Source organism: Euprymna scolopes, chromosome 4 (assembly GCF_053919585.1).
Source record: "Euprymna scolopes isolate OS-2025 chromosome 4, ASM5391958v1, whole genome shotgun sequence".
Lineage (NCBI taxonomy): Eukaryota > Metazoa > Mollusca > Cephalopoda > Sepiida > Sepiolidae > Euprymna > Euprymna scolopes.
The window spans coordinates 170,551,548-170,579,154 of NC_136485.1; the positions used below are offsets into that span (position 1 = coordinate 170,551,548).

The 27,607-nt window shown below is 30.0% G+C and overlaps 1 protein-coding gene across 10 annotated transcripts in view; it reads left to right on the plus strand.

Annotated features, from left to right (window-relative positions):
* LOC145270233 (mortality factor 4-like protein 1) overlaps positions 1-27,607 on the plus strand; it is a 139,114-nt gene that overhangs the window by 54,271 nt on the left and 57,236 nt on the right. For 6 of the 10 annotated variants that reach the window (XM_080125870.1, XM_080125875.1, XM_080125884.1 and 3 more), the window contains 2 exons: positions 579-665; positions 13,872-13,895. In XM_080125870.1, the coding sequence (XP_079981996.1) occupies positions 579-665; positions 13,872-13,895 (111 nt within the window). The remainder of the gene's footprint in view (positions 1-578; positions 666-13,871; positions 13,896-27,607) is intronic. The other 4 variants (XM_080125881.1, XM_080125890.1, XM_080125899.1 and 1 more) reach the window with 1 other exon arrangement.

Below are 27,607 nucleotides of genomic sequence, written 5' to 3' on the forward strand. Positions count from 1 at the left end.
GAACTTGAGAATTTGTACGGAATTCTGAACGGGGCCCTTTATTTAATCCACAAGGATATATGTTCCCATTTAGCCATAGACCCATGGCATAGTGGATATAATACTTGGTAAAATTCAGTTGTAAGTTACACCTTTCTAGAGGTTGAAGGTTCAATGCTCAGTGCAGGCAACACCCAAAATACAATTGCAAATTACTCGGTTCATGGCTAACAAAATAAGAACATACTACCCCCATGGATTAAATAAAAAGTCCCATTCAAAACTCTGTGCAGATTCCTGAGTTCAGCAAGATGCATTTGAAAGTAATTGAAGGTTACATTAATCAAAACATGCGAATAACACTCAAGATGAGAACAGTTTGAATAATCTAAATAATTTTCATTTGTTCAAAAAGATATAACAATTAGTTTATGTTAAGAATTTCTGTGTTGTTTTTCGCTGAATATAATCTTTTATTTCACAAGATTTCACTCATATTTGTCATGTGTTTAAAATGATTGCATTATAATCGAAAGTTTTTGTTTTTTTAATGATTATTGAAATGTTTTTCTTTAATTCAAATATCTTTTTATTCTCAGTTGGGATGAGTGGGTTCCAGAAACAAGAGTTCTCAAATACAATGATGCCAGTTTACAAAAACAGAAAGAATTACAAAAAGCTCATGCGTAAGTATACAAATTTTATCAGCTTTTTTTTGTTTTTGTTTTCCATTCACTTTTTTCTTTTTTTTTTTTTTTTTTTTTGTATTTTGTTTCTCTTTTAGCTTTGTGTTTGAATTTATTTTTTTGTAGCTAATTTAATTTTTATTTATTATTAATGCTTTTTATTTCAGTTTTCTTGCTAAATCCAACAAATCTAAAATATCAAATTTAAATAAACTGGAATTGCAAGCAAAAATTCTAGTATATATTAAATTGTTTTAACACCAATAGATAGTCCAAAATAATTTATTTTGATCTATCAAAATAATTCCCAACACTATTGATAATATTTACCCATTCATTTTTTAAAATTTTTTATTATTATTATTATTATTATTATCGCTTATGTTTGATTTCATGTTTTGAAATTGGATTAAATGAAAAAAAAATGAAGAAATTAAATGAAGAAAAATATTTGTTTGAACTCCTGCTTTTCCACGACTAGCATCAACTGTAATTTCCACCGTCCATTCTCTCTCTCAGCTGTCAAAAATCTCTCGTGCTTCCAACTTGTCATTTTCATAACAGTTTCTGTCCTCTTATGCAAATGAATGCCATATGTATATTACTGAGTCTTCTACAAATGAAGATCTTTTCTTTCTTCTTCCCTCATTCCATCACCCAACATGATAGAGAGACATACACCCATTTGTGTAAGTCACTTTCTTTATTACTTTCAACACGTAATCAATTTCCCTAATGTTTTCGTTCAATTCCACTATAAGGATGTAAATTATAAGTCTATGACGTCTTGCCAAAGCTATAATTATTTTTTTAAGGTAATGGTTTAAGCTTTATTCATTAGAAACTCCAAACAGGTCAGTACATAGAACCTCAAACTGAAGATTTCAAGGTTTCTGTTTCAATTTCCAGTCATGGTATTTGTTTTATTTGTTGGGGACTTATTATTTCCCATTAATGCAATCATCTCCATTTCTAAAAGTAGTTAATATTTCTGATATTTTAAAATGAGACACAATCTGCAATATATTTGTTACCTTTAAAAAATTTGTCAGATAAAATCTCTATGATTTATATATACTAGTGGGACCTGTGGAAATTCCACAGTGACATTTTTCATGCATCTGGGCATTCTGTAGATGTTCAGCATGAATGGAGACTCAGCGATATTATTGTAGCCCTTTCGTTAAAACTGTAAAAGTATTTATCTAAGTAATCTGGTTGATGCAGTGTCAGAATATATTTGGTTATTACGGTTTATCTCTAATATCCTTATAAGAGCCTGTGACATATTTCCATTGTATGGATGCCCAGCGTGAACAGAAACCCCACAATATCATCATACCATTTTTAGACAGAACAGATACTACTTTTTAGTTTCATGTATGGCCTAAAAGCGATATCATTTTTTTTTTTTACATTGCTTTTTCAGTGATCAGGAGATCCTAATTATTAAAAAGGATAACATACTACTAACATTAAATTACCGTTTATAGTATGTTATCACCTTCTGTCCTCCAGCAGTCAGCAGGTCATCTGTTCCTCTTAATATTATAAAATTTGGCATTGGCATTTTTTCATATATATATATATATATATATATATATATATATATATATATTTCCACAGCCAGACAACATCACAGCTCACAAGAGCCATAGCAGCCAACAAACCAGAAGTCTAAGAGTCGAGTTTTGCCCTCATTTTAGGCTCATCAGTTAGACACATCTGAACTCGGGATTTGAAACTCGAGCCTCTTGCATATGAGGTGAGCACTCCAACACATGTAAGAGGCTCGGGTTTCAAATCACGAGTTTGGATGTGTCTAACTGATGAGCCTAAAATGAGGGCGAACTCGAGCTTTAAACTTCTAGTTTGTTGGCTGCTATGCTCTTGTGAGGTGCGACATTGTCTGGCTGTGGAAATTATAAATTCTCTCAAATTCTGAAGAATATATATATATATATACATATATATATATATATAATTGCATCCCAGTGACCATTATATGAATTTAACAGCCAATTAACAAAAAAATAGTCTTTTGTTTATTTGGCTGTGCTTCAGAGACTTTCAAATATTAATAAAAAATAAACACAGGGTTCAAAACAAAACAATGGAAGACATGATCAGAAAAGACAAAAATCAGCAAGTCAAGAAGCATTAAAAAAACTTACTTTAAAGATGACAATCAGAAAAAAATTTCCCTCCCCTAAAATAAACTGATATTATATTCTCAAGCTGCCATCTATAATATAAATCTCACCTGTCTATGTTTCTATGTCTGCCTAAAATTTTCGACAGAGGTGACAGATTTTCATGAGATCAGTATCATCTTGAAGCTCGACGTCTCGGACGACAAAAATTGGCCAGAAACATTTATTCCTTTTTATTCCTTCACCCTCAACTGGGCAGTTTTCTACAAGGACAAGTCGATTTTTTTTTTGCAAGCCATTTTTTCAAATCATCATATCAGTTGGATTGACTTGACTTACTACCACTTTTTTTCTTTTTTTTTTTTTTCTCAACACACACCTCCACACACCCGGACAATGTCGGACACCCAGCCTAAGGCTAGTCTTACATGTATCAAAGCAAAGCGAAGATCGTCTCCTTTTTTTTTTTTCATCCAAACTCAAATCCAGATAAAGCTATAATAAACATCAAAATACCTATCAGCCCTCTAAACACCAATGTGCAGATCTACATCTTCTGTTCTGAGGCCATGTTTATCACTTGACATCATCTCATCTTGATCTGCTCCAAACTACAAATTGCGTTAAACTGTCCCAAAATAGACACTGTCTCTAACTCATTGCTACTCCCAAAAACTGCACACAAACTTGAAATATATTGACCTCTATTGTCTGGTTCTTTTGTCTAAAATCACTACCACAACTTGACCGACAATCCTATTTTAATTCTCTTTGTGTACCTTGGTGAACAACTTCCTATACATTTGTTCTGCTGATAAACCTTATTTCCTCTTTTTTGTTATATATTATCTATTATAATATAAAACTCAAAACTTCTTGCTTAGGTGTTGAAACTGTCCATCCAGTTTACAGCTTCCGATTTTAAAAATTCTGCACAAGTGTAAATAAATGAAAACAAATTCATGAAGACTTCTTTTTTAATCGACAGTTTTTTTCACGTTTAAAATATGAAAATAAAAACAGAACTGTAAATGCCTTTTGCATCTTTTTTTTTTTTTTTTATCAGCATTTTACAAATTTTAGTTGTATTTTTCAAAGCAAATTAGAATCATTTGCAAACAAAAACAAAACATGTTTACAATTTAAACTATTTTAAAGTCTATTATGTATTCTGTGATTGACAGTTTAAAGACATTAAAATTACTCGTATATATGTATATAAAATTCTGATCAGCTTGCCCAGTGAAACTTGTCCGTTTTTTTTTTTTTTTTTTTTTTTTTTTTTCTAGTTCATTAAAATATTCTATGATGGGCAGTTTTTCTAGAATCTTCTGTAAGTTCGTGATAATTTCCTTTTTTTTTTCTTTTTTTTTTAACAACTTTTTTTTACTGATGTAATTGCTTATCAAGACTTAAAAGCCACCCAAGGATAAGGAGTTAATGAGTTTGTCGGTTGGTAATTCGCATTTGGTTAAATGGTCAGAATTTTATTAAGTGGATAAGAATTGGTTAACATTAGACTTGAAATAACAGATGTTGTAATCATCTGTGAAGTATCTTGATGTTATTGCCTTGTACAGATAAGTTCTTGGAAAGAAACTTTGTTCCTGGAAAACTCTTTTGCCTTTGTGTTATACTTCCACCAGGCAACGCTGGTACACAGGTTCTGCTAGTATAATATATATATATATATATATATATATATACTAGACTACCCGTTGGGTCAGTATGTTATATTAGCTATGGAATTCATGTATGAGCATGATACTTGTGACGTAAAGAAAATACTTTTTTTTGTTGACATAACAGAAACATTTCTATGAAAGTATATTAAAATGAAAAAAGAATATAGATAGATTTTTAAGAGTTGTTCTGTTTATTATAATTGATTATTTTTGGGGAAAAAAATTTACAGATACTTAATTATAAGTGGTTGGCCATACTTATAGGCACTGAACAGATACCATAATACTTATTATAGTTATATTCAAATTTTGATATATCTGACTTTTTTGCTTTTTTTTTGCGTTTAAATTATCCAAATAAACAATTGTTAATACTGTCTGCTTTTTTTTTTTTTTTTTTACATCGTTCATTTCTGTATTACGTTTAAGTTATTTTAAACCCCACTCTTCCCATGTTAAATAATAATTTCGAAATAATAACATTAATATTTCAACGTCCCAATTGTTCTTTTGCTTTTTTTTTTTGCGTTTAAATTATCAAAATAAACAATTGTTAATACTGTCTGTTTTTTTTTTTTGCGTTTAAATTATCCAAATAAACAATTGTTAATACTGTCTGCTTTTTTTTTTTTTTACATCGTTCATTTCTGTATTACGTTTAAGTTATTTTAAACCCCACTCTTCCCATGTTAAATAATAATTTCAAAATAATAACGTTAATATTTCAGTGCGCAGGTCAAAATCTGCAAAAGAAGCGATTTGTGTGTATTTGTTTACATTGTTATGGGTTAATGTTGTAAACCGGAAAGTGGGTTACATCACTCGTTACAAGGTCATTTAAGTTTTATAATTATATAGATTGCACACACTGTGGAAGAACTAATACATTAACCCTTAACTTCTGAATTATTTTAAATTAACATTGTAAAGGTTTTCAATAATTTCTAAAAATCTCATTTTTATTTACAAATCATTTTCGTTTGTTTATATATTTTCATTAAACGAAAAAAAATTTCAATGTTATTGAACTGTTGTGAGGTCCTACATATAACTTTCTATTCTTTTTTTTTTTTGCAAAACATTTCATTTGTTTATAATTCAATCAGTTTATGGACCGTGCTGAATTTTTTAGATAGAATTTTCAAGTTAAATTCAATTTTGGCAGTATGTTTTGTTTATTGTTACGTGAAAGTACAAAATAATTAAAAGTTCCTTCCTCTTCATGTTAAAAATCGATTTCTGATTAATAATATTATTTCAGTACGGTCTGTAAACTGCAGAAGTACCTTATTTTTTTTATTCATTTTTTTTTTTTAAGAAAAAAAACTCTGAAGCAAAAGTGCATGTTTATCATTTTGTATAAAATATTCAACTTTTTTGATTTGTATTATTTGCTTTATTTATTTATTTTGTTTTATTTATTTTCCTTCATTATCTAAATAATTTGATTCTTTTCCTAGTCCTTGAATAAATTTTTTAAAAAACCTTTGAAAACTAGGAAAAAATATTTTTTACTTAACACATTTTTACTTGCTTATAAATAATGGTATTTTTCCTAAAGTTATTCATGTGAAAAAAAAAAAATTCCTGAACTTATTCCATTTAACCATTTGATTCGTTTACAACTAAAAATGTAGGCAATATTTTCTAAAAGTGCGTATTAGATTACCTAAGCTTTTCTTTTATAACCATGCCCATTAAATTGGTACAGGAACATTGCTTGGTTAGATTCTAATCCCCTGCAATTGGTTTGACTTCCTTTTGTCTTGTTGAATACGTACGAGGATCATTCCAAAAGTAAAGACTCTTTTTTTTCTAACTCAAAAAGTTAAAGAACTACAAAGACTGGAATGGTACCATTAAAACAAGCGACCCTTTTGTGCCCAGAATTTATTTTTCTACATAGTCATCACCATTCTCAGTGCATTTTTGCCAGGAATTCAATGACCCTTTTCTGCTTCTGATGCACGTCAATGACGGGTTGCTTTTTTAGTGCTTCACACTGTCAATATTCACAACATTTGATGATGAAATTTTCAGGTCATAAATGCATAAGTTCAGTCTTCATAACAATGTAATTTGCAATCCTTGCTCATCAATTTGGGCAGAATAAAAAATAGGAGGCATTACTTTTGAAACGCTCTTTGTAGTTATCATAATAGTAGTTTCTAAAATCTCATCCCTATAATAATTCACAAGCGTCTGTACATGTGTCTAGCTAAAATTCCAATACTAGAGTGCTTGCCAAACTTTCACAAAAAACACTCGTCTAACTGAAACCACTATCAATATTTGCCCGACCACTCTTTATCTATGCCAAAACTTAAACGTAGATTCCATGAACAAAGCTTCTTTCTTAGAACTGCACGCCTGTGGAACTCTCTTCTGTTACCTTGCTTTCCAGCTGACTAAAATATGGTTGTCTTCAAGTCCAACGTGAACAAATTCTTGATGAGCCGTCCCTTTAAGTAATCCAATTTATCAAATTTCCACTACTAACGATTGTTATGATATACCATTGACAACCATACACTCATTAACCCTTATCCTCAAGTGGCCTGCGGGCTTTGATAAGTGGTGACTCCTTTGTAAAAAAAGAAAAAAAAAAAAAAATTACCCCCCCCCCTTCTTATAAAGATAAGCATTGATTTGATAATTTCCTATTAAGATTCCAGTATGTTGGGATGGGTTGGATGTATATTATCTCTAAACTTTATAATAATTAGAAATATCAAAGAAGTATGGTGATATCATTTATGTGTTCCACAAAGTTAAGATTAAAGTTGATGAAAAAGAAAATATTTTACTCATTCTGAATTTGTACATTGTTGATGCGATTTTGATCTGGTGAAATATATTTATCTAAATGAATATGAGTAGAGAAATTGTAAATAATTTATCAAACTCGAAGGTTACAGTTTTTTTTTTAAATGAGTGGTTTCTTTTTTTTTTTTTTTTTTTTTTCATATAAGCTTTCTAACATTAGTAATTTGATGTTTGATAAATATGCAGTTACCATATTGAATTTCCAGCCAGGTTTGAATTCATGATGTCAACATTTTACAAGGTCATATAATGCCACGTCATTACCATATGTTTCTTTCATTTTATAAAAAGTCTCCTGTGGTAAGAACTTTTAAAATACAAAAACCAGATCACTGCGCAACATTACACAGGCTCCATTTCATACCTGAGTCAGTTGAATCAGAAACCACAATTAGTTCAGAGCTGTAATTTGCCACATAACTCCTAGAGGTATAAATCATTGCACATACAAATTTTCAGCTAGATCAGACAATTGAAAGTGGATCAGGCACATTACTTATTGAATGTCCTTCATGATTTAATGTTTGTTAAATATGCAGTTACCATCCATGGAAATATTAATTTCCAGATAAGACTAAAATTCTGTCCGAAACATAGAAAATTTGTAAATATTATTGTGTGCGCTGAAGATGTCATATTGCAAGACTGATATGAAAACTTTACCAAACAAAAGAGCCAAATAATGGATAAGTGCAGGAAATATTCTTTTTAATTTCATTTTTACTCACATTCATGTATAACTTATATTGATAATTGGTTTTCAAAAACACATTTTAGGTGAAAAAACAAAACAATATTGTTGAAATTAATACACATTTAAAAATATGATCGCATAGAAGATTTGCTCTAGCTATTTTTTTTACAAAAACACAGATATTAGTGGTCTGTCATTTTCTATTTTGACATGTCGGATTACAATTATTTGGTCAAAATCACAGACTGCAGATACTTCTCCCTGGATCTTAAGAACTCTTCAATATTAACCAATTCAATGTTTTTTATTTTTACTTGTAATTATTTTTCTATTCAATCATTTTATGTGATTCTTTTACTTTTTACTAATTTTGACATGACAAGTAAGTACGTAATCGTGCTTTTACCTAAAATGCATTTATTTTAAATTCTATTATACCTCACATCAACAACTTTTATAATGCTTGATTTTAATAAAATGTGAAATGAATTTTTAGAAATAGATCCTTTGAATAACTATTCTTTTGTTATTTACATGACGTTTCAATAAATGTAATCTCCAATCATCTTCAGGTGCATCTTTTCGAACTCGGGAATCTTCATGTTGAATTTGAGTTTGAGAACCAGTTTTGAACTGAACTTGTTGTGCTTAACTTTTATCGTCTAAACATAAATTAATTCTATGTTTCCAAATTTTTGAGATGAGGATTGGTTATTCGTACTGTTTGAATTCATCGGACTACTGTTCTCATCTTGAGTGCCATTTCCACAACGTTTCAGTCTATGTAACCTCCAACTTTCTTCAGGTGTATCTTGTCAAATTACTTAGGACCTCTATCAAGTCATGGCTTACAGAACAAGAGTGTACTACCCTTGCGAAGTAAATAAAGGTTTCCATTTGAAATTTCATCCAAATTTCCGAGTCCGGCTGAAACATTCCAGAATTCAACAGAAACATTCCCGAGTTCAACAAGATACACCTGAAGAAGGTCGGAGGTTACATCAACCGAAATGTTGTGAAAAATGACATCCAGATAAGAGCGGTAGTTCGATGAATCCATATAATATGAAATATATTAACTCTGCTGATCAATAATGGCTGATGGAATAAAAACAATCAAGATGATTGAAATATACTACTTGAGATTTGCTATGAAGTAAGCAGACAACAAAAGATATTGCTGTCTGGAAGAAATGACTTGTAAATTTGTATATAATTGTGTTTATCGGCTGTTTTCATTTGTGGGGTGTTTCATTCATAGTCTGTGAATAATCTAAAATCAGCCCCCCCCCCCCCGAACAGGATGCATACTACGGTCCTGCTACTTACATACATCCTTACATAATAACGCTAATTGTAGTACATAATTAAAGTGAAAATAATTTGAATATTCATAAAACTTTGTCAACATTATGGATGTGATTCTTGAATTAATTTTTTACAATAAAAAATAAGTGTGATGCAATCAGTTTCGACATGAATTGTGAATCTCAACAGAAATGGGTTGAGAAACAACTTAGTAATGTTACTAGAAGCTCTGTCTTTCACTGTTCCCCTTTAAGGATTTCAGGGACGCCCTATATGATAAATTTGGCCAACGCCTCCTCCCTTTATGGGTGGTACGGACCCCCATTAGGAAACCCTGATTAAAAACCGTAACAAATACAGTTCTACCCTGTACCACTATAAACGATATACATATTTTCCCCTCTTTTCCATGTGTTAGAAGACGGTGGCTAGGGTCAAATGTGCCAAATGATTAAAGTCATGACATGGCTGTATAGTGCCAGAAGTTACCACAAATGACTTGGATTGTGTAACTAAAGGATTATGGGTGCTCATGGCTCCCATTTGGAACATGTATATTATTTATGTAGCCCTGGCATGACAAGGCGAATGGGTTTCCCCCTTAACATGCCCCAATATTGGACTCCGAGGTGGGTGGGGAGCATAAGCAATGAATTTAAAATATACATGACCAATAATAAAAACTCCAAGTGCCAACACGTCGACTCGGATAGTTCAGATAATGAACTACATCAAACATCCTCAAAATTTATTGTATTGGAATCCACTGAAGAAACCAAAATAACTGACTTATCACTGTTTATTATACATAAAATTATATCGACATATATTACCCCAAAAACTGTAAAAACTTTAAAAAATAAAACCCTACTGGTGGGGGTGGAAAGAGAAAAACATGCCACTTTTCTCCTAGGAATGAAAACTTTCCACAACATAAATATCAAAACTTATCCACATCCAAAGGTGTAGTAAAATCGAAAGACCTATCAATGTGCACTACTGAAGAGATAACAAAAGAACTTAAAAACCAAGGAGTAATAAACGTTAAAAGAATTGCAATAAAAAAAGAGAATCAGACTATACATACGAACACTTACATTATGTAGTTCGATAGACCCACTATCCCAAAAGAAATCAAAATTGGGTTCAATGTTGAAAAAGTTGAACCCTTTATACCAAACCCACTTCGGTGCTTTAAATGCCAGAAGTTTGGGCACCATGGGGATGCATGTAGGGGACGAGCAGTGTGCAGCAGATGTGGCCAGAGAAATCCAGATCACACTGTCAATGACTGCAATCTTGATTGCAAGTGTGCAAATTGTGGAGAAAACCATCCTGCTTATGCTAGAGCATGCAGAATCTGGAAGAAAGAAAAGGAAGTGTCAATAAAACATACCAAAAACATCTCGTTCCTTGAAGCCAGGAAAATAGATGGATACATGAAGGAAAAGACGTATTCTCAAGTCACCTCAAGTTGTATATCATCCAACATCACTAACCAAGACTCCAAATACAAAATACTAATAAACAAATTGTTACAATTGGGACCAAACGCCTGGCCCAAATTTATAAATGAAATCAAACCAAACATATCCTCAAAAATGAATCATCCCATTAAATTATCAACTAATGTTACCAATAAAACAAATTCTCAACCAAAATCAGAACATCTAAGAAAACAAAGTCTATCAAAAGAAAGACCACAAAAATCACCAGTATGTCGTGCAGATGCTGAAAAAGGCGAAACTAAGGAAAAACAAAATCAGTTAAAAGAAAGATCACACGGGTCACCAATACGTCTTCCTCGTGGTGAAAAAAACACGCTTGAAAAACACACAAAAAATACATCTACTAAAAAAACAAAATAATATAAAGAAATGACCACAAACAGAAGCCACTACTACTACAAATAGATTTACGGAATTAGAAGACATGGAAACTAAAGTTACTCCTCAAACCAAGAAAAAATCATCATGAATTACAAGATAATCCAATGGAATTGCCGTGGATTGAAGGCAAATTATAATGAAATTTTATTGTTGCAAACCAAATTTAATCTTTTGGTTATTTATCTCCAAGAAACCTTCCTTAAGAATGAGGACAATTTGAATACAAAACACTATCAACAATATAACTACATTCATAATACAGAACTTCATCATACTGTAACACTTTTCCCCCTCCCATTGCAAAACCCAATCATATTCTGCAAGGCAGAGAACAAAAATGATAAAATCCACTATAAAACAACCAAATCAAAAGCTACGAACTAACGATTGAAAATACAAGGAGCTTGAAGAATAAAAATCTCATATAAAATAACTGGATACAACATCGAATACTATTCCCAAAATAACTGGATTCAGCATTAAATAACTCATAAAGGGTTGATATGCCGTTAAACAAACAAAAAAAAAAAAACACTGATGAAATCATAAACTTTCTACATTTATTTATATGCCTTAAAATTGTTACGATTCATTAAGCAAAGAGGAATATTTTATAAGCAACAGCAAAATTTTTCATTAAAACCTCATGTAAAAGTCCAGAATACAACCTAATTAAAAAGTAAAAATATAGAAAAATCTTGATCTACGTAACCCGTATGGAATGAAAATATATTTTTAAAAAATCACATAAATTAAGTGTGTGTGTTTTTTTGTTTTTCTTTTTTCTTTTTTACTACAAAAATCAAATTTTATGATTATCAGATAAGTTGTCTTGATCCACTAAGTTTAATAAAGGGAAGCAACTCAATTTGCACTATCAAAATCAAAATAAGCCTTGTAATGGTTATGATCTACTATTAAAATTGCTAAAAAAAAAAAAATCATAAAAAACGGATTTCTGTATTACAAAAATGTATATAAAGATTTTTCTGTGTTTTTTTTTTTAATTAAGATAAATTCTGGACTTTCACTAAATATTAAGAGTACTAAAAATCCTAGAAAACCCTATTTTGATATTTATTTCAAAGAAACAAAAATAAAACAATAATTACAATTAGTAATACCTCCATATTATAAACAAATTCCCTTACTTAAACATCTAGAAGAATAATTTAAAAAGGAATTTTTTTTTCTATCATAAATTTTGAACCTAAAAAATGATTTTGCTTTAAAATGTTTCCATGAACAAAGCTTCTTTCTTAGAACTGCACGCCTGTGGAATTGTCTTCCGTTTTCCTGCTTTCCGGCTGACTACAATATGGTTGTGTTCAAGTCTAAAGTAAATAAGTTCTTGATGAGCCGTTCCATATAAGTTATTAAATTTACCAAATTTTCATTACTAATGATTACTATATTGACCAATTTCTACTGTACACTCTTTAACCCTTATCCTTGAGTGGCCTCTGGGCCTTGATAATGTGGTGATGCCTTTGTAAAAAAAAAAAAAAGACTAAAATTTTAGAAAAAGGTTTTGATCTTTGTCCAGCTGTATTAAAAAAAAAAAGAAAAAAGTTTTTGATATGCGAACTCTTGATGAAACGAGTATATCATGTTCCAAAAATCATGTAAATTGATCAAGTAGTTTTATTTTTTAAACAAGAAAATCATGTTTAAGCAATTAATGGGATTTGTTGGCATTACAACATTAATCTAGTGTGATTATTGTTGAGTTATCTCCTCTTGTTTATTGCCATTTGTTTCATAAAGGGCAGACGAGAGAGTCACTTTGTGGATACTCATAAAAGTTGATTTTCTTATTTAAAAATAAAATTACTTGATCAATCTTTTTTTTTACTTGGGAGTCACCACTTATTAAGGCCTGAAAGTCGCTCGAGGATGAGGATTAATGAATGTAAGGTGGTGGTGTAGTAATCGTTAATGGTGGAAATTTAGTAGATTGATTATTTATGGATCAACAAGAACTTGTTTATATTTAATTTGAAGGCTACTATGTTGTATTCAACTGGGAAGCAGGCCAATGGAACAGTGTTCCACAAGCAGACAGTTCTGGGAAAGAATCTGCATTTAGATTTAGCACAGATAAAGAGTGTGGAAATCGTATATAGTGGTTGTAGTTAGTTGGGTGTTTTTTTGTGAAAGTTTGGCAAGGGGGGAACCATAGATTAGAGTTCAGTCAGAATTTTTGGAATATGATATTTTCAATTTGTTATTGCTATATACATCAAAGATTATTTTTCTTTACTTTTGATTTTTGGTGTGTGGGAATCAAAGTTTGTTGTCAGAGTTATATAATAAAAATTGCAGAAATCGTCATCATAAGTCGCATCTTCCACTTGGTGTGGACTGTGAACCCACGTGACTTATTTTTTGTCATTTCTTCTGATCCAGGGCAACTGTTGAGAGATGTCCAATCAAAAACATTTTCTCTCCACCTTCTCCTTGGCTTTCCTCAGCATCTTTTGTCATCTAACATACCCTCAAAGCATAACTTGCAGAAAACTTGTTGAAAAAAATCAAAAAACAATCATTTTATTATTCAACTTTGTGTTTTTATTTTTATTTGTTTTTCCACTTTTTCTGGTGACACAAACGTAATTATGTTTTTTTATTTTTTCCATGTGCATTCGCAGCAGTGTGCATTCCGCAATAAAACCGTATGTATTTAATGCAACGCGTTTCTCTTTTTGATTTGATGTTATCTTTTTAGATTTCGCAAATAACTTTAAGCAATTCGCGATGCTTTAAAACGTAAAATTGCAAATGCTCAGTTCATGTTGAGCATAACTTCACTGAATGTTTCTTTTAAAATATCTGAACGTTTGTACAATAAAAAAAATTCTGCATCAAAAGTACCAACAGTTTCATTAAAATTATTGGTGCTTATTAAGATTGGCACTTATAGCGATAAAAAAAAAAAAAAATGAAGAAAAACTTTGTGTACCTACTTTGTCACCGAATGAAGATGGTGTATTCTAAAAATCACAAAACTTGATCAAATAGGTTTTTATTTTGTTTTTCGAGAAACAAATTTGTTATTTTTACCAATAAGTGAAGGCCAAAGCCATTTTAATATTCTTAAAATTTTGTTTTGAACTTATGTAAACTTACTCTTTTAAAATAATGTTTTTATTATTTTAAAATTTTATTTTCTGAAAAATAAAAAAAAATAAATTTTAAAAAATACTAAAAAGTTTATAAATTATTGTTTGGTTTGAAATCTTGCGTTTTGCTTGTATTTTCAACATTATCCAAAAACAAAAAAAAAAAAATTTGAAATGGAAGGCAGTTGTCTGCCCTTGAGGCGTCCATGAAGGAATCTTCACGGACGCTACTTTTTCCCCCATATTGACATGGAATAAAATTTGATTTTCTTGAATAATAATAAAAAAAAAACTACTTGATCAAATTACGTGATTTTTGGAATATTTCATCTTCGTTCCATGACTGGTACGTACATTATAAAGACTTTTCCATATTTTCTTTATTTTTAATTGCCGCCATAAGTGCCAATTTGAATAAGCACCAAATTATTTTATGTTTCTGATTTTTTGAGATGAGGATTGATAATTTGGATTATTTGGATTACTGTTCTCATCTTCAGGTTCAATGTAACCTCCAACCTTTAGGTATATTTTCTTGGACTTTGGAACCTTTCTGTCAAACTTGGGAATCTGCCCAAAACTCTTGATTAAATCCACAGTAGCATGCTCTCGTTCCATCAGTCATGATCAAGTAGTAGTTCTAAGTAACTTGCAATTGTATTTTGAGTGTTGTCTGCAGTGAGGATTAAACCTGATTAATCTGTAGTGTTATCCCTGTTGCTTAAATAAAGGGTTCCATTCAAAAATCAGTTGAGAGTCTTGAGTTTGATAGAAAGATGTCAGAGTTTGATAAGACACAAGAAGGTCAGAGGTTACATTGATTGAAACGTTGTGCATATAACACTCAAGATGAGAACAGTAGTTTAAATAATACAAAAAATTTTATTTCATCTTTACATTGAGTATTTTTTTTTTGTTTAAAATGAAACATGATAATGTAAACATAACTGTTTAATATTTTGTTTATATTTTGTTAATAAAAAAAAATATTTTATTTTGAAAGATTTTTTTTTTGTAATGTAATAATTTAATTTTTCATGAAACTTTTGGTACTTTTTATTAAATTGTTTAAAAAATTATTAAAAAATTTTTTTTTATAATGTTAGCATTTACAATTGTTTTACCTGATGGTCGAAACAGGAATTTCTTCATAATTTGATCAATTAAAAAAGATAAATAAATGCACACAGTTTTTATGAATAGAATTTGATATGGTTATTTAAATAAAAATAAAATTTTATAAAGATTAAATTTCCATTCTAAATTTGGTACTGATACATCTTGTGCCCCTTGCTAAAACTGACTTTTCAAATGCTGAATGGAAACAAAATTAAAGGAAAAAAAATGGAACAACATTTAAAACAAGAAAATACAATGTAAAATTTTATGAAAAATGTTTTATTATGAAGAAAATATGAAACAACTTTTTTATATATATATAACATGTGAATTTTTTTTTTTTTTTTTTTTTTTTTTTACAAGAAAGTTAAGGTGAAAAGAAAAATAGTTCTGTGCATTTTTTTTTGGGGGGGGGTACATTTTTTTAGTCCATTTGGGAGACTTGTTTGTCTTAAAATGCTGAAAGTCATCATTGCTTTAATCAATTGTATTAACAAATTTTATGATTTACTACAAGTTTGCAATTGCAAATTGTCATCTGCTGCAATCTGATTGGATAAGTGCATCAGCAATATTCTGACAGTTTGTGTAAACTGTCAAGACAGGCTGACAAAAAGTCAGTTTTAGCATAGGTCATAAACTCTACCAGTACCGTAAATTGACTTTTTTTTTTTTCATATGGTTTGCTCATTTTAAGTGAAAAAAAAAAAATCTAAGTTTTTATTTTTATTTATTTACATCAATGAAAAATCACTTTAATTTCAAACTTTCTAAGCTGCATGTACTGTTCTAACATGCATGCACGCACACACACAAGAATTTTCTATGAATTTTTACAAAGAAATTTTTCTTCAGTTTGGAGGGGTTTTTTTTATTTATTCATTCAAATCGGAATTTTATGGATTTTAGCTTGTAACTAAATCTGAAATTACATAATCCACAAAATAAGTTTCTTGACAGTTCATTTCCTAGAACTTAAAATAACTGCTCTGTTGGTGTTTTCTGACAAAATACAATTTCCTGTACGGGGGAGTGGTTATAAACTAAAGGAAACAGAGAGGGCAATCATTTTTTTTTTTAAATTATTTGTAAATAATAATCACTACATTTATAATTTGTTTTTTCAACCTCATTTTACTATTTCACACTTTCCTTCTTTATTCCTTTTTCCTGGGAGAGAGAGAAGGGAGTAATATCAAAATAGATATCAATATCGTTTTGTTTTTTTGTTTCTTACTTCCATTCCAGTAGCTTTGTAATTAAAATTTTTTTTTTTCCATAACGAAAATTAATGTTAAATTAAGGCAATACCATGTTTCTGAATTTTTCGTGTTATGATTATTCAGACGATTATTCTCATCTTGAGAGTTATTAATTCCACATTTCAGTCAAAGTAATCTAAAACCTTCAGTTGTACCTTGTCTAACTCAAAAGTCTGCATGGAATTTCAAACAGAATCATTTATTTAATCTATGGGGGTAGCAAACTCTGGGTTTGGTTTACTTTCAAAAGTAAGTGTTAATGTAGCATTACAAGCGTATGCTGTATTTTCGTGGTCATCGGCAATATTACATACCTGATGTGCTTCAACAAGTCATATCTTTTTTATTTGTTGGTCAGTTTTTAAAAGAATTACATTGATGAAAAGAGAATAAAATAAGCATGCCAATGATGCTAATTTATTTTTCTTTTATGTGGTCAATGTTTTTATGCTCCAAGTTAAAAATGAAAAAAAAAACCGGTAAAAAATGACGACAAAAAAGGGAAACACTTTTTTCAATGTTTTCATTTTATACGTTACGTTTGGAGACACATGCGCGGGGTTAAATTTGATTGGATATGGCTGAAATTTTACAGGCTATATAAACAAAGAAGTTCATCTCTACTGGTGTTTGATTTTTATTTTTATGACCACAGGAAGCAAAGTTATGACCGAGCAAAGTTGACAAAGAATATTTCAAAATTAATAAGATAAATCGGCATATATAATCCATTTTCATATAGATGATAGTTTCAGAATTATTTTCATGTATAATATGTAAATATTTGATAATCATTAATTGCGCGGAATTTTATTTCAAATGTTATCTTTTATAGAAATCAAATCTTCTTACGGAAAAACGGTCACTAAGCGTGTCATGCGCTGAGCTGACTAAAGTATTCTCTTAAAAATAGAAAACTGTGTTTCTGCTTTCGTCTTACTAGACTAGTCATTTTTTATTCCGAGTTCGTCAATTAAAAAAAATTATTTTCAAGTTTTTCAAATTTGATTTCCAAACAATACTATTTTGTTGTTTTAACGCTTTTAGTGCATGTGTACTAAAAGCGTTAAAAAACAACAAAATGTACTAAGTACATGCATTTAACTTCTTATTTGTACTTAAGGTAGAAGTGTGTTTTTTAGTGGTCAAAAAAAAAAACAAAAAAAACAAATACATAACAAATAAAAGGTACTTGTGCACTTATGCTACCATGCTGGAATAATAACGTTATTATTTAGAAACCCATTCTTAACATGGGGAAGGAAGGGTGTTTTTTGTTAACTATTCTGTACTTTTACCTAACAATTAAATAAAAAAGATATCGTGAAACTTGAATTTATTTTTAATTCATTGTGAAGACTATTTTTTTCGAATCTGTAAAACAAACCCATTTTTTTTTTTTTTTTTTTTTTTTAACTGAGGATATCTAAATAATAATAATTAGGCGGTTCGATAAAGAATTTCATTGTGATGCATTAAATTTTTACCATGTTTCCACCTTAACATTTTTCTTTAAAATGACTACCTTTAAAGGTTTTAGAGTATTCTGAAAACGAATATCGCATTTAAATTTTTCGCAAATAAGTAGCTTTCCGGATATTAAGCAATGTCATTTCTTACGTTATTGCTGGTGGCCATCTTGGTATGCGTGTTTGTGCATAGTTTCTCAGGGTTGCGTTTGCGCGCTTGCACATATCAAGATGGCCACCAGCGATAACATAAGAAATTACAGTGCTTAATATCCTTATTTATTTGCAGAAATTTAAATGCGATATTCGTTTTCAGCATACCTTAAAACCTAAAGAAGTAATTTTAAATGTTAAGGTGGAAACAAGGTAAAAAATTACCGTTTTATTTCTTTGTTTACATAATTGAATTTTCAGTAAAACAACAGAATAGAAATGACAAAAATTATCATCAATTGGTGAATATATAGTTGTTGCTTATCAGGATTCCTGGTATCCTGGCACTGTGAAAGTTACATCGAGGATTCATGTAGAGTACGATTTAGGGTTGCATCGCAGAAAATAGGGTTATATTTTGTGCCAGATAGAGAGGATTAACAAAATTAAAAATTGGACTGGTCTCAAAATGCATAAATTCTGGTCGACTATAGGAATTTCCATCTTTTACAGAAATTCAAACTCTATATGAAAATTTTTCTTTGATTTATTTCTGAGATTAATTCATATTGACTCAATTTTTTTTTTCTTTGAAGGGAGTAGTATATACGGGCCATGAATGCTCTTTAGGCATTCAATGGCTACACCCAAGATTAAGCTCTCCTTTGGTGAGGAGGCAGGAAAATGCCTGCTCTCAGTAAAACTATGTTTAAATACCACTATAATACTTAGTTTTGTTCATAAATAGACACCCACTGTATGATACCATGCGCCAGTTTAAAAAAATTTAAATTTGTACATCTGAATTTATAATTCATGGCTTAGGTAAAGAGATACATCAGATTTGACTGCATAATCAGAAAGAGCACAGAATTTTACATAAGAGTGCCATGTTTAAATAAATGGTGGCGAAATTACCGAATTTCTTGAAATGTTGAGGTCCGTAATTTAGCCCACTTTTTCTACAGAAAAATGTCCACGGAAAAAAAACTACATTTTGGTACTTAAAATTCTCATAACTTTTGAACTATTGATGGTATTTGCGTAATTCAAACGGTTTTAAGCATCTTTTACATAGCTCTTTTCATGCAAGTTGATAAAATAACAATTATCTAAAAAGAAAAAATCAACTTGTAATGCTAGTTAATGTAAAAAACAGGCTCCTTCAGTCTTCGACAGACTATGGATACCCACAAAGAGGTGTCTGCGCGTAAATTTTTTGTGGCAGGAGGTGCGCAATCTCCAACCATACCTCTTCTGAGTCAACATTGTTAAATACTAGTGGCAAGTGGAGTGAATATACAAGATGACTGGAAACAAATGCCGAGATAAGCGGAGAGCACATACAGCGCCTAGAATTCCCAAATGGTCACCCATCTGGTACTACTCAATGTTGCTTAACTTCGGTGATCTGACAAGAACCAGTGTGTCAACGCGATTATACCGTATATAATGTACTCCTTCTTCAAACACCCAGTCTCAGCTAAACTGTCATCTTGTCAAAGGAAACAACAACAGCAATCAAGAGTTCACTCCAAACAAACTTTCTTTTATCTATAGACAATGGGAGATAACTCAAGTCTTAATTCATATTAACAGTAAGTACTTCAAGATGGACTGCATCACACAAAATCTGAGAAAAATGTCATCTGCTGTAATCCAAGCCATATTGGTAGAACAGCTTCAGAAATAAAAATCCAAATATAAAAATATATCTTGTATGATAACCTTAGGCCTGTTAATAAGTTTATATAAAATGGCAAGAGTCACCACTAGCAGCAAGACCTAGCATTGCCAGGGATTTAATAAGAAACGCTGCCCTTTTTATGATGTTCATAACACTATTTTTGTTATCTCTACCTGTGGTTTAAATTTTAACAAAATTAGATATACATATTTAAAGTTTTAAGGGGTTCCCATCCCAACTCCCTTAAATAGAACATGTACAGGAATGTGTACAGATTAGAGACCACTCCCATTGTCAGTGTTTTCTTGAAAAATTTTACATATGAATACACTATTACCTTTTATGTACATTCTTTAACCTTTCTTTCTATAGGGAACACAATGTTTCTTGAAAACCTATTTTTACAGAATCCCTCCATCCACCAAATAATGATGTGTTCTAAATAATAAAAGCAATTTTAAGAATGGACCAAAATTTATATATTTTCATTTCCGAAGAATCCAGATTATTTCAGAGATGTAGCATCCAATTACAAAGAAATATTTTCTCAATTTTGGGGAGGTGTTCAAAACTCCAGATCAGCCATAATTCCAATTTCATATATGCATATGCAATCCACTAAACATGGAACCATTTAAACTTAACGGACCTTAACTAACTGAAAGACCCCCACAAAGGTAACTTAATGTCAGATGCCCAGAAAATCTACTACCCTTCATCCCCTGCTCTCTGATCTGCTGGAATATATATATATATAGAGAGAGAGATTCTGGGAGCACACCAGAAAAACAACTTGAGATGATCAGCTGTTAATCTATGAACATAAAAAAATCTGTCTGTGGGAGGTCTCGTATCTAGCTAGACACTGTTTTTTTGGGAAAAAGAAACTAAATATATAAAACCAAAATAAAAATATATAAAACCAAAATAAAAATATATAAAATCAAAATCAAAATATATAAAACCAAAAAAAAATGTATAAAACCAAAAAAAATATATAAAACCAAAATAAAAATATATAAAACCAAAAGTCTATTTCTTTTATTTTTAATTATTAAAGTAAGTAGCTTTGTAATTAAAAAATTTTTTTTTTTTTTTTTTTTTTTTTTTTTTTTTCATAACGAAAATTAATTTTAACTTAAGGGAATACCATGTTTCTGAATTTTTGAGATGAGGATTGATAATTCGTATTATGATTGTTCAGACTATTTTTCACATCTTGAGTGTTATTTCCACATTTCAGTCAAAGTACTCTCAAACTGTCCATGGGAGGTCTCGTATCTAGCTGGACATTATTTTTTGGGAAAAAAACTCAAGTGGATCATAACCAGTGAGGAACCTCCTATCTGTAAAACTATTATTTTTTTTAGTGGACGCATTAAATGTTGGGTGATCAAACTTAAATGAAACCTATTTCCTCTTTCTTACATGGTTCCTCTTTTTTTGGTTGAATATTTCTGATTTGCAGCAAGTCTATTATTCATCTGCATTGCAACTATGCAACTAAATAAACATGCAACCACCGAGTGCATGTTTACAATTTTACCTTGTAATTAAAGCAAGCTCGATTCTGGTAAAAAAATCCTCCTATGTTGATGAACAAAAATAAAGAAATTTAATCACACCAACAGACTGATTCAATTTATATTCATTCTAAATACAAGCTAAATTTTATATGCTCCTTACTTGACTTTTCAATTAAAGCAATGTTGCACTATATGGAAAAAAAAAATGTATGGATTAAATCCTACAAAAAATTGAAAAAAATCAATGATAAAGTGGATAATTGAAAGATCAAATCAAAAATATTTTTGGTGGACTAATATTTTGTCCTTTTATTAAAAGCACTTTATAGACTTTGATATTTTATGGTTATCCACTTATCAATGTTTTTTGCTTACATTTCTTTTTCTACTATTATATAAAAGGAACTTTGTCTCGGTGTGTGAGTTCCGTATGGACTTGAAAACGATTGGACCGATTTTTATGAAGTTCCACACAAAGGTACTTTATGTGCCTGGCAGTGTTCTTAGATAGGTTTTGTATTGGAATGCCTTTGATACGTATCAATAATCGGAATAATCCAATGAAACGATGCAGGCGATTGTAATCAGTTAATACCTACACAGCCTAACATCACAAGTGCATTTGAGAAGTTTTATTACCGCATAAACCAAAAGGCCCAACAAAATCAACAGTAGGTTCACTGATTTCAATGACAATAAGTGTTGGGTCTCCTTGCTAGGACACTGTATGTTCGTTTGTATACTCAAAATGCATAAAAGAATTTTTTCAGCATTAAATAATCTTTCGATATAAAAATATATCCAACTTTCATCTCATAAATATGATAGGAAGTAGTTTTCGATGAATCGGTGTTGCTGAAGCTGGACAGTCCACATTGAGCTTTTCTTGTTCCACAAAATGGTTTCATAAGATCCATTCCCTCCAAAAATATCTCCTTGCCAAACACTTCTGTTGGTTTGACCACATCTTTTGACGACACCCGGGTAACTTCATCTGTGAAATCATCAACCCAACATCATCACCAGGCTGGAAGAAACGTTATGGTGGCCAAATCAAAACCTGGCTCAGGACAGTAAAGCAAGATGTAAAACTGGACATTCACATTTACAGGCTGCGTCACTGGAACCACAAATGGTTTGCACTCATAATGGAAGCACCTTTGGATTGCCATGCCTGGTCAACCAGTGTTCGATAGTTGTTAGAAAGGGCCAGCCCAATCGACCCAGATTGAATACCACAACTATGACTAAAACAGTTCCAGGTGTCATGTGAAATTCTTGTCCAATTCTGCTAATCAGTTCTTCCCATTGCGGCATTTATTTTACTGAACTGAGAAGGGTGTGAATGTTCTAAAATGCTCACACAAAATCCAATGATCCTTCTGGCTCTTCGTAGTGCTGACTCATCTCATGATTGACAATCAGCGATAAATTACTGTTAGAATTCAGCTGCATCTGCTGCTCTGACATTTGTCAGTATCAATCTTCCTCTCTCTCTCTGCATCCTATAACAATACATATCCCTTCTGGTTCAGCTGAGGCTACAGCTTGATAGGGCTGGGAATTCCTATTGTGGAAATGCCCTTAAAACCATTCACCATGACATGGATATTCTTATCAAATTGATGGGAGTCAGCCATAAACACTCCAATGATGGTCACAACAATAAGGAATGGATCTTTTATAGTAGTTATCCAAAACCCAAAATTTTTTTATCATATCAAAAAAAAAAAAAATTGAACGCATAGGTTTTTGCAAAGCATAAACAATCGAACTACCAAAGTTATTTTGATAGCGCAATTAGCCACAATTCAAAATTAAAAAATTTGCCGTCTTGTCTATAAGCTAAATTTCACAGTATATAACTACAAATGTAAGCTTCAAATGAGTGAAATATCCTTGATGAAAATTAATTATAATGGAAACAATAGATATATAAACTCCAAATAAAAATATATAAACTCAAAATAAAATATATAAAACAAAAATAAAAATATATAAAACAAAAATAAAAATATATAAAACAAAAATAAAAATATATAAAACAAAAATAAAAATATATAAAACAAAAATAAAAATATATAAAACAAAAATAAAAATATATAAAACAAAAATAAAAATATATAAAACAAAAATAAAAATATATAAAACAAAAATAAAAATATATAAAACAAAAATAAAAATATATAAAACAAAAATAAAAATATATAAAACAAAAATAAAATATATAAAACAAAAATAAAATATATAAAACAAAAATAAAAATATATAAACTCAAAATAAAAATATATAAAACCAAAATAAAATATATAAAATCAAAATAAAAATATATAAAACAAAAATAAAAATATATAAACTCAAAATAAAAATATATAAACTCAAAATAAAATATATAAAACAAAAATAAAAATATATAAACTCAAAATAAAAATATATAAACTCAAAATAAAAATATATAAACTCAAAATAAACACTGGACAAAATTCCATTAATACACCCACCCTCAAACACACGAGAAGGCAAAAATCGCATGCAAGCACAACTTTAACTGTTCATATAAGATTCATTTTAACAGCTAACACATTGAATCTTCTTAATATATTACATATACTATTGCACACATCCTGATAAACTGTCCCCTTAGCAAGGTATGCTCTGATGCGGATCTGAGGGATGTCTTGGACACTGTTTGATAATGCAGCTCAAGATGGAGTGAAATGTTATGATGAATATGATTCACTGCACGTTAGAGATGAATTTAGATATTTATTTTTAGTAGTAAATTAATTGAAATATTATTGGAGATGAAAAGATGAAAACACGATTTGATAAATTGTATTTATTTTGTTTGCAGACTTATCTTCATTTTCATCTTTTTATGATATTTCGGCTAACTATTCCTCTGGCTTTCGTTGGGTGTTTAATTGAAACCAAAATATAACCCTAACTAAAACGTGGTGTGACAACAACCGCAACTATGGAAGGCAGTAATTATTGAGGATACAGTTAAGAGACTGTGCATTTCAATCACGTCGCGGTTAATCACCTGGCGAAGACCAGAGAAATAGTTGGTCAAAACGGGAAACAGCAATTATGAAGATGAAGATAAGTCTGCAAATAAATATACAAATTACTCATCTGAAAGGATGACCCCCCCCCCCCAAAAAAAAAAAATTTAAAAAGTATTCGTTACTGAAATTACTGTAACACGTTATCGATGGGATGTATAATTTAAAAACTTTGACATTTTATTAATTTTTGAATGAGGAATTCAAAAACATGCGGGACTCCTCGATGTTATCAAAATTGTTTGTCATTGATATATTTTAACTTGTGAAAATTAATTCACTTTTTAATTCCCCAATAAAGATCGATAGCAACAAAATTTTAAAATTTGTTATACAAAAGAAATCAAAGGCAAATCCCAAAACTTTAAACACGTTTTTTATTTTATTGTTTTTTTTTTTATATTCTGGTAAACATTTGTCAGATATTAAAAACTATTAAATATCAAAGTTTCATTGATATGAAACGTACCCAGATGAACTTATCACATAATTTTATTAATATAGAGATAAAAGATAAAATATCTTTCAAAATTTTATCAAAGACTTTCATATTGTTTTTACTTTTTTTTTTTTTTTTTTTTTTTTTTTTTGCTTTCTTGTATTTGTAATCACTCCCCCATCAGAAAGGACCTCATTAATTTTTAAATTAGCCAATTTTTGGAGTAGCATGAACTATGTATTTTTAATAGTTCTTTGGTAATTTTATAATTGGTTAAATTCAATAAACTTGTGTCATTTTGATTTCTGCTTAGTGGAAATCATACTAGTTTATATTGAGAAAAAGTTCCTTCTGATTAATGTCACAAATTGTCTATTGAATCGGGATTAATTTTTTTTTTTTTTTCATGCATGTTTAATTGGTATGAACAAGCAAAGGAAATTTTCCTAACTATTTGTAAGAGTTTTTCTGACAACGGCAAATTAAAATCAATTTTATTGAAAATATTCTTTATTTGGATAGGTTTTTATTGTTTTTGTTTTTTCATGATCTGTAATGAAAAAAAAAACATTTCAAAGTAACGACTTTTTTATATAAACTTTTTTTTAAAATATTTTTTATAAAATCATTCTGAAAAAGAAAAAAACATTTCAAGGACTAAAAAAATGTATTTTATTCTAACATATTTTTTAAAATAAAACCATTCTAAAAAGGAAACATTTCAAAGACTATAAGACTATTTTTTATGTAAAGTTTTAAAATTAAACTGGAATTACATATAAACATTAATCAGAAGGGACTTTTCCTGGGTATACACTGGTATGACTTTTGCTATACAATATGTGGAAATTTAAATGAAATAATTTTTTTTTTTTTAACTTTAACCAATTTATTTTTAACATTTTATTCACTATAGTGGATACTTATGTGAACAATGCATCCTAAATAAGGTCCATGAATCACCCTGCATGTGAAAATAATGAAGATGTTGTGCAGTTTTAGTTTAAACTGTTTATGTTTTAAAATTTTTGAGATGATGGTTTAATTATTTGAATTCTTTAGACTACTATTCTCATCTTGGATGTTATTTTCACATTTGAAACCATGTAATCTTTGATCTTTTTCGTCTTGTTAAACTACCAGATCTGCACAGAATTTTTAACTGAACGCTTGATTCAATCTACGAGGGAAGATTGTTCTTGTTCTGCCAGCCATGACCAGGTAGAACTTTTAAGTAATTCGTAATTATATTTTTGTATCCCCTGTAGAGAGGATTGAAGCTTCAATAGACTGTTACTTCGCATTTTATCCATTGTACCACAAATCCATTTTAAAGAAGGTTAAAGGTTGTGTTGAAACATGCAAATATCATCCAAGATGAGAACAATAGTTTGAATAATCCAAATTTAAGCTTTTTTGTATTGGATTATTTGAACTACTGCTCTTATTTTGAGTGGTTTTCATACAGTGTTTCGGTCAGTATCACCTCTGACCTTCTTCAGATGTATCTTGTCAAACTCTGAAATCTTTCTATCAAACTAAGGAATCTGTACAAAATTTCAAACGGAACCCTTTATTAAATACACAGGGGGTAGCATATTCTCGTTCCATCATTCATGACTGGATAAAAGTCTCAAGTAATTTGCAGTTGTATTTTTGGAGTGTCACCTACACTGAGGATTGAACCATCAACCTCCAGAAGAGTACCAAATACCTTATCCACTACGCCATGGATTCTTGTGAATAATATTGAAGATGAGAATAGCAGTCAGAAGAATCCAAATAATACGAATTATCAATCCTCATCCCAAAAGTGTAATGTTTTTTGTTCACAAGTAGTGCATGCTTTTGTAAAATTATTATCGATTGTTCAAATCTTTGTGGCAAACATTTCGATTTCATTCTTTATATAAAATGTAAATCTGCTTCTTGTGTTTGAAATTGTCTCGAGTAACTATGCATTTATGTTTCTTACTGAAATACTGAGAATTTTTTTCATCCTGTCATGAATCTTTTAGATGGTGGGAGGAAGAGTGAATGATAAGAGAAGTGGTGAGAGGAAGGTTCTTGTCCAGAATTCCTCCTATGTAAAAAATATTTTAAAAAGTCTGTATGATGTATGTACCCATGACGAAGTGAAAATATTATGTTCCAAAAATCATGTAACTTTTATTTTTAAATAAGAAAATCAAATTTTATGAGTAACAGAACAGTGGCTATCTTATTTGCCATTTTGAAAAAAAGATGTCAAGAAACAAAGAGAGATAACTCAGCAATAATTCATAATTATTAGATTTATATTTTAATGCTGACGAATTCCCATTAATCACCTAAAAATGATTTCATAAAAATAAAACTGATCAATTTATATGATTTTTGGAATATGATATTTTTGTTTCATCATGGATACATCATACAGTTTTGTTTTTTTTTTTAATATAGGGGGATTTTCGGACAGAAAACAATTATTTTAATTGAGTGTATTTCTGAAACTTTAGTTTTTGTTATTTTCATGCTCTCTTTTTCTCAATTTTTTTATAAC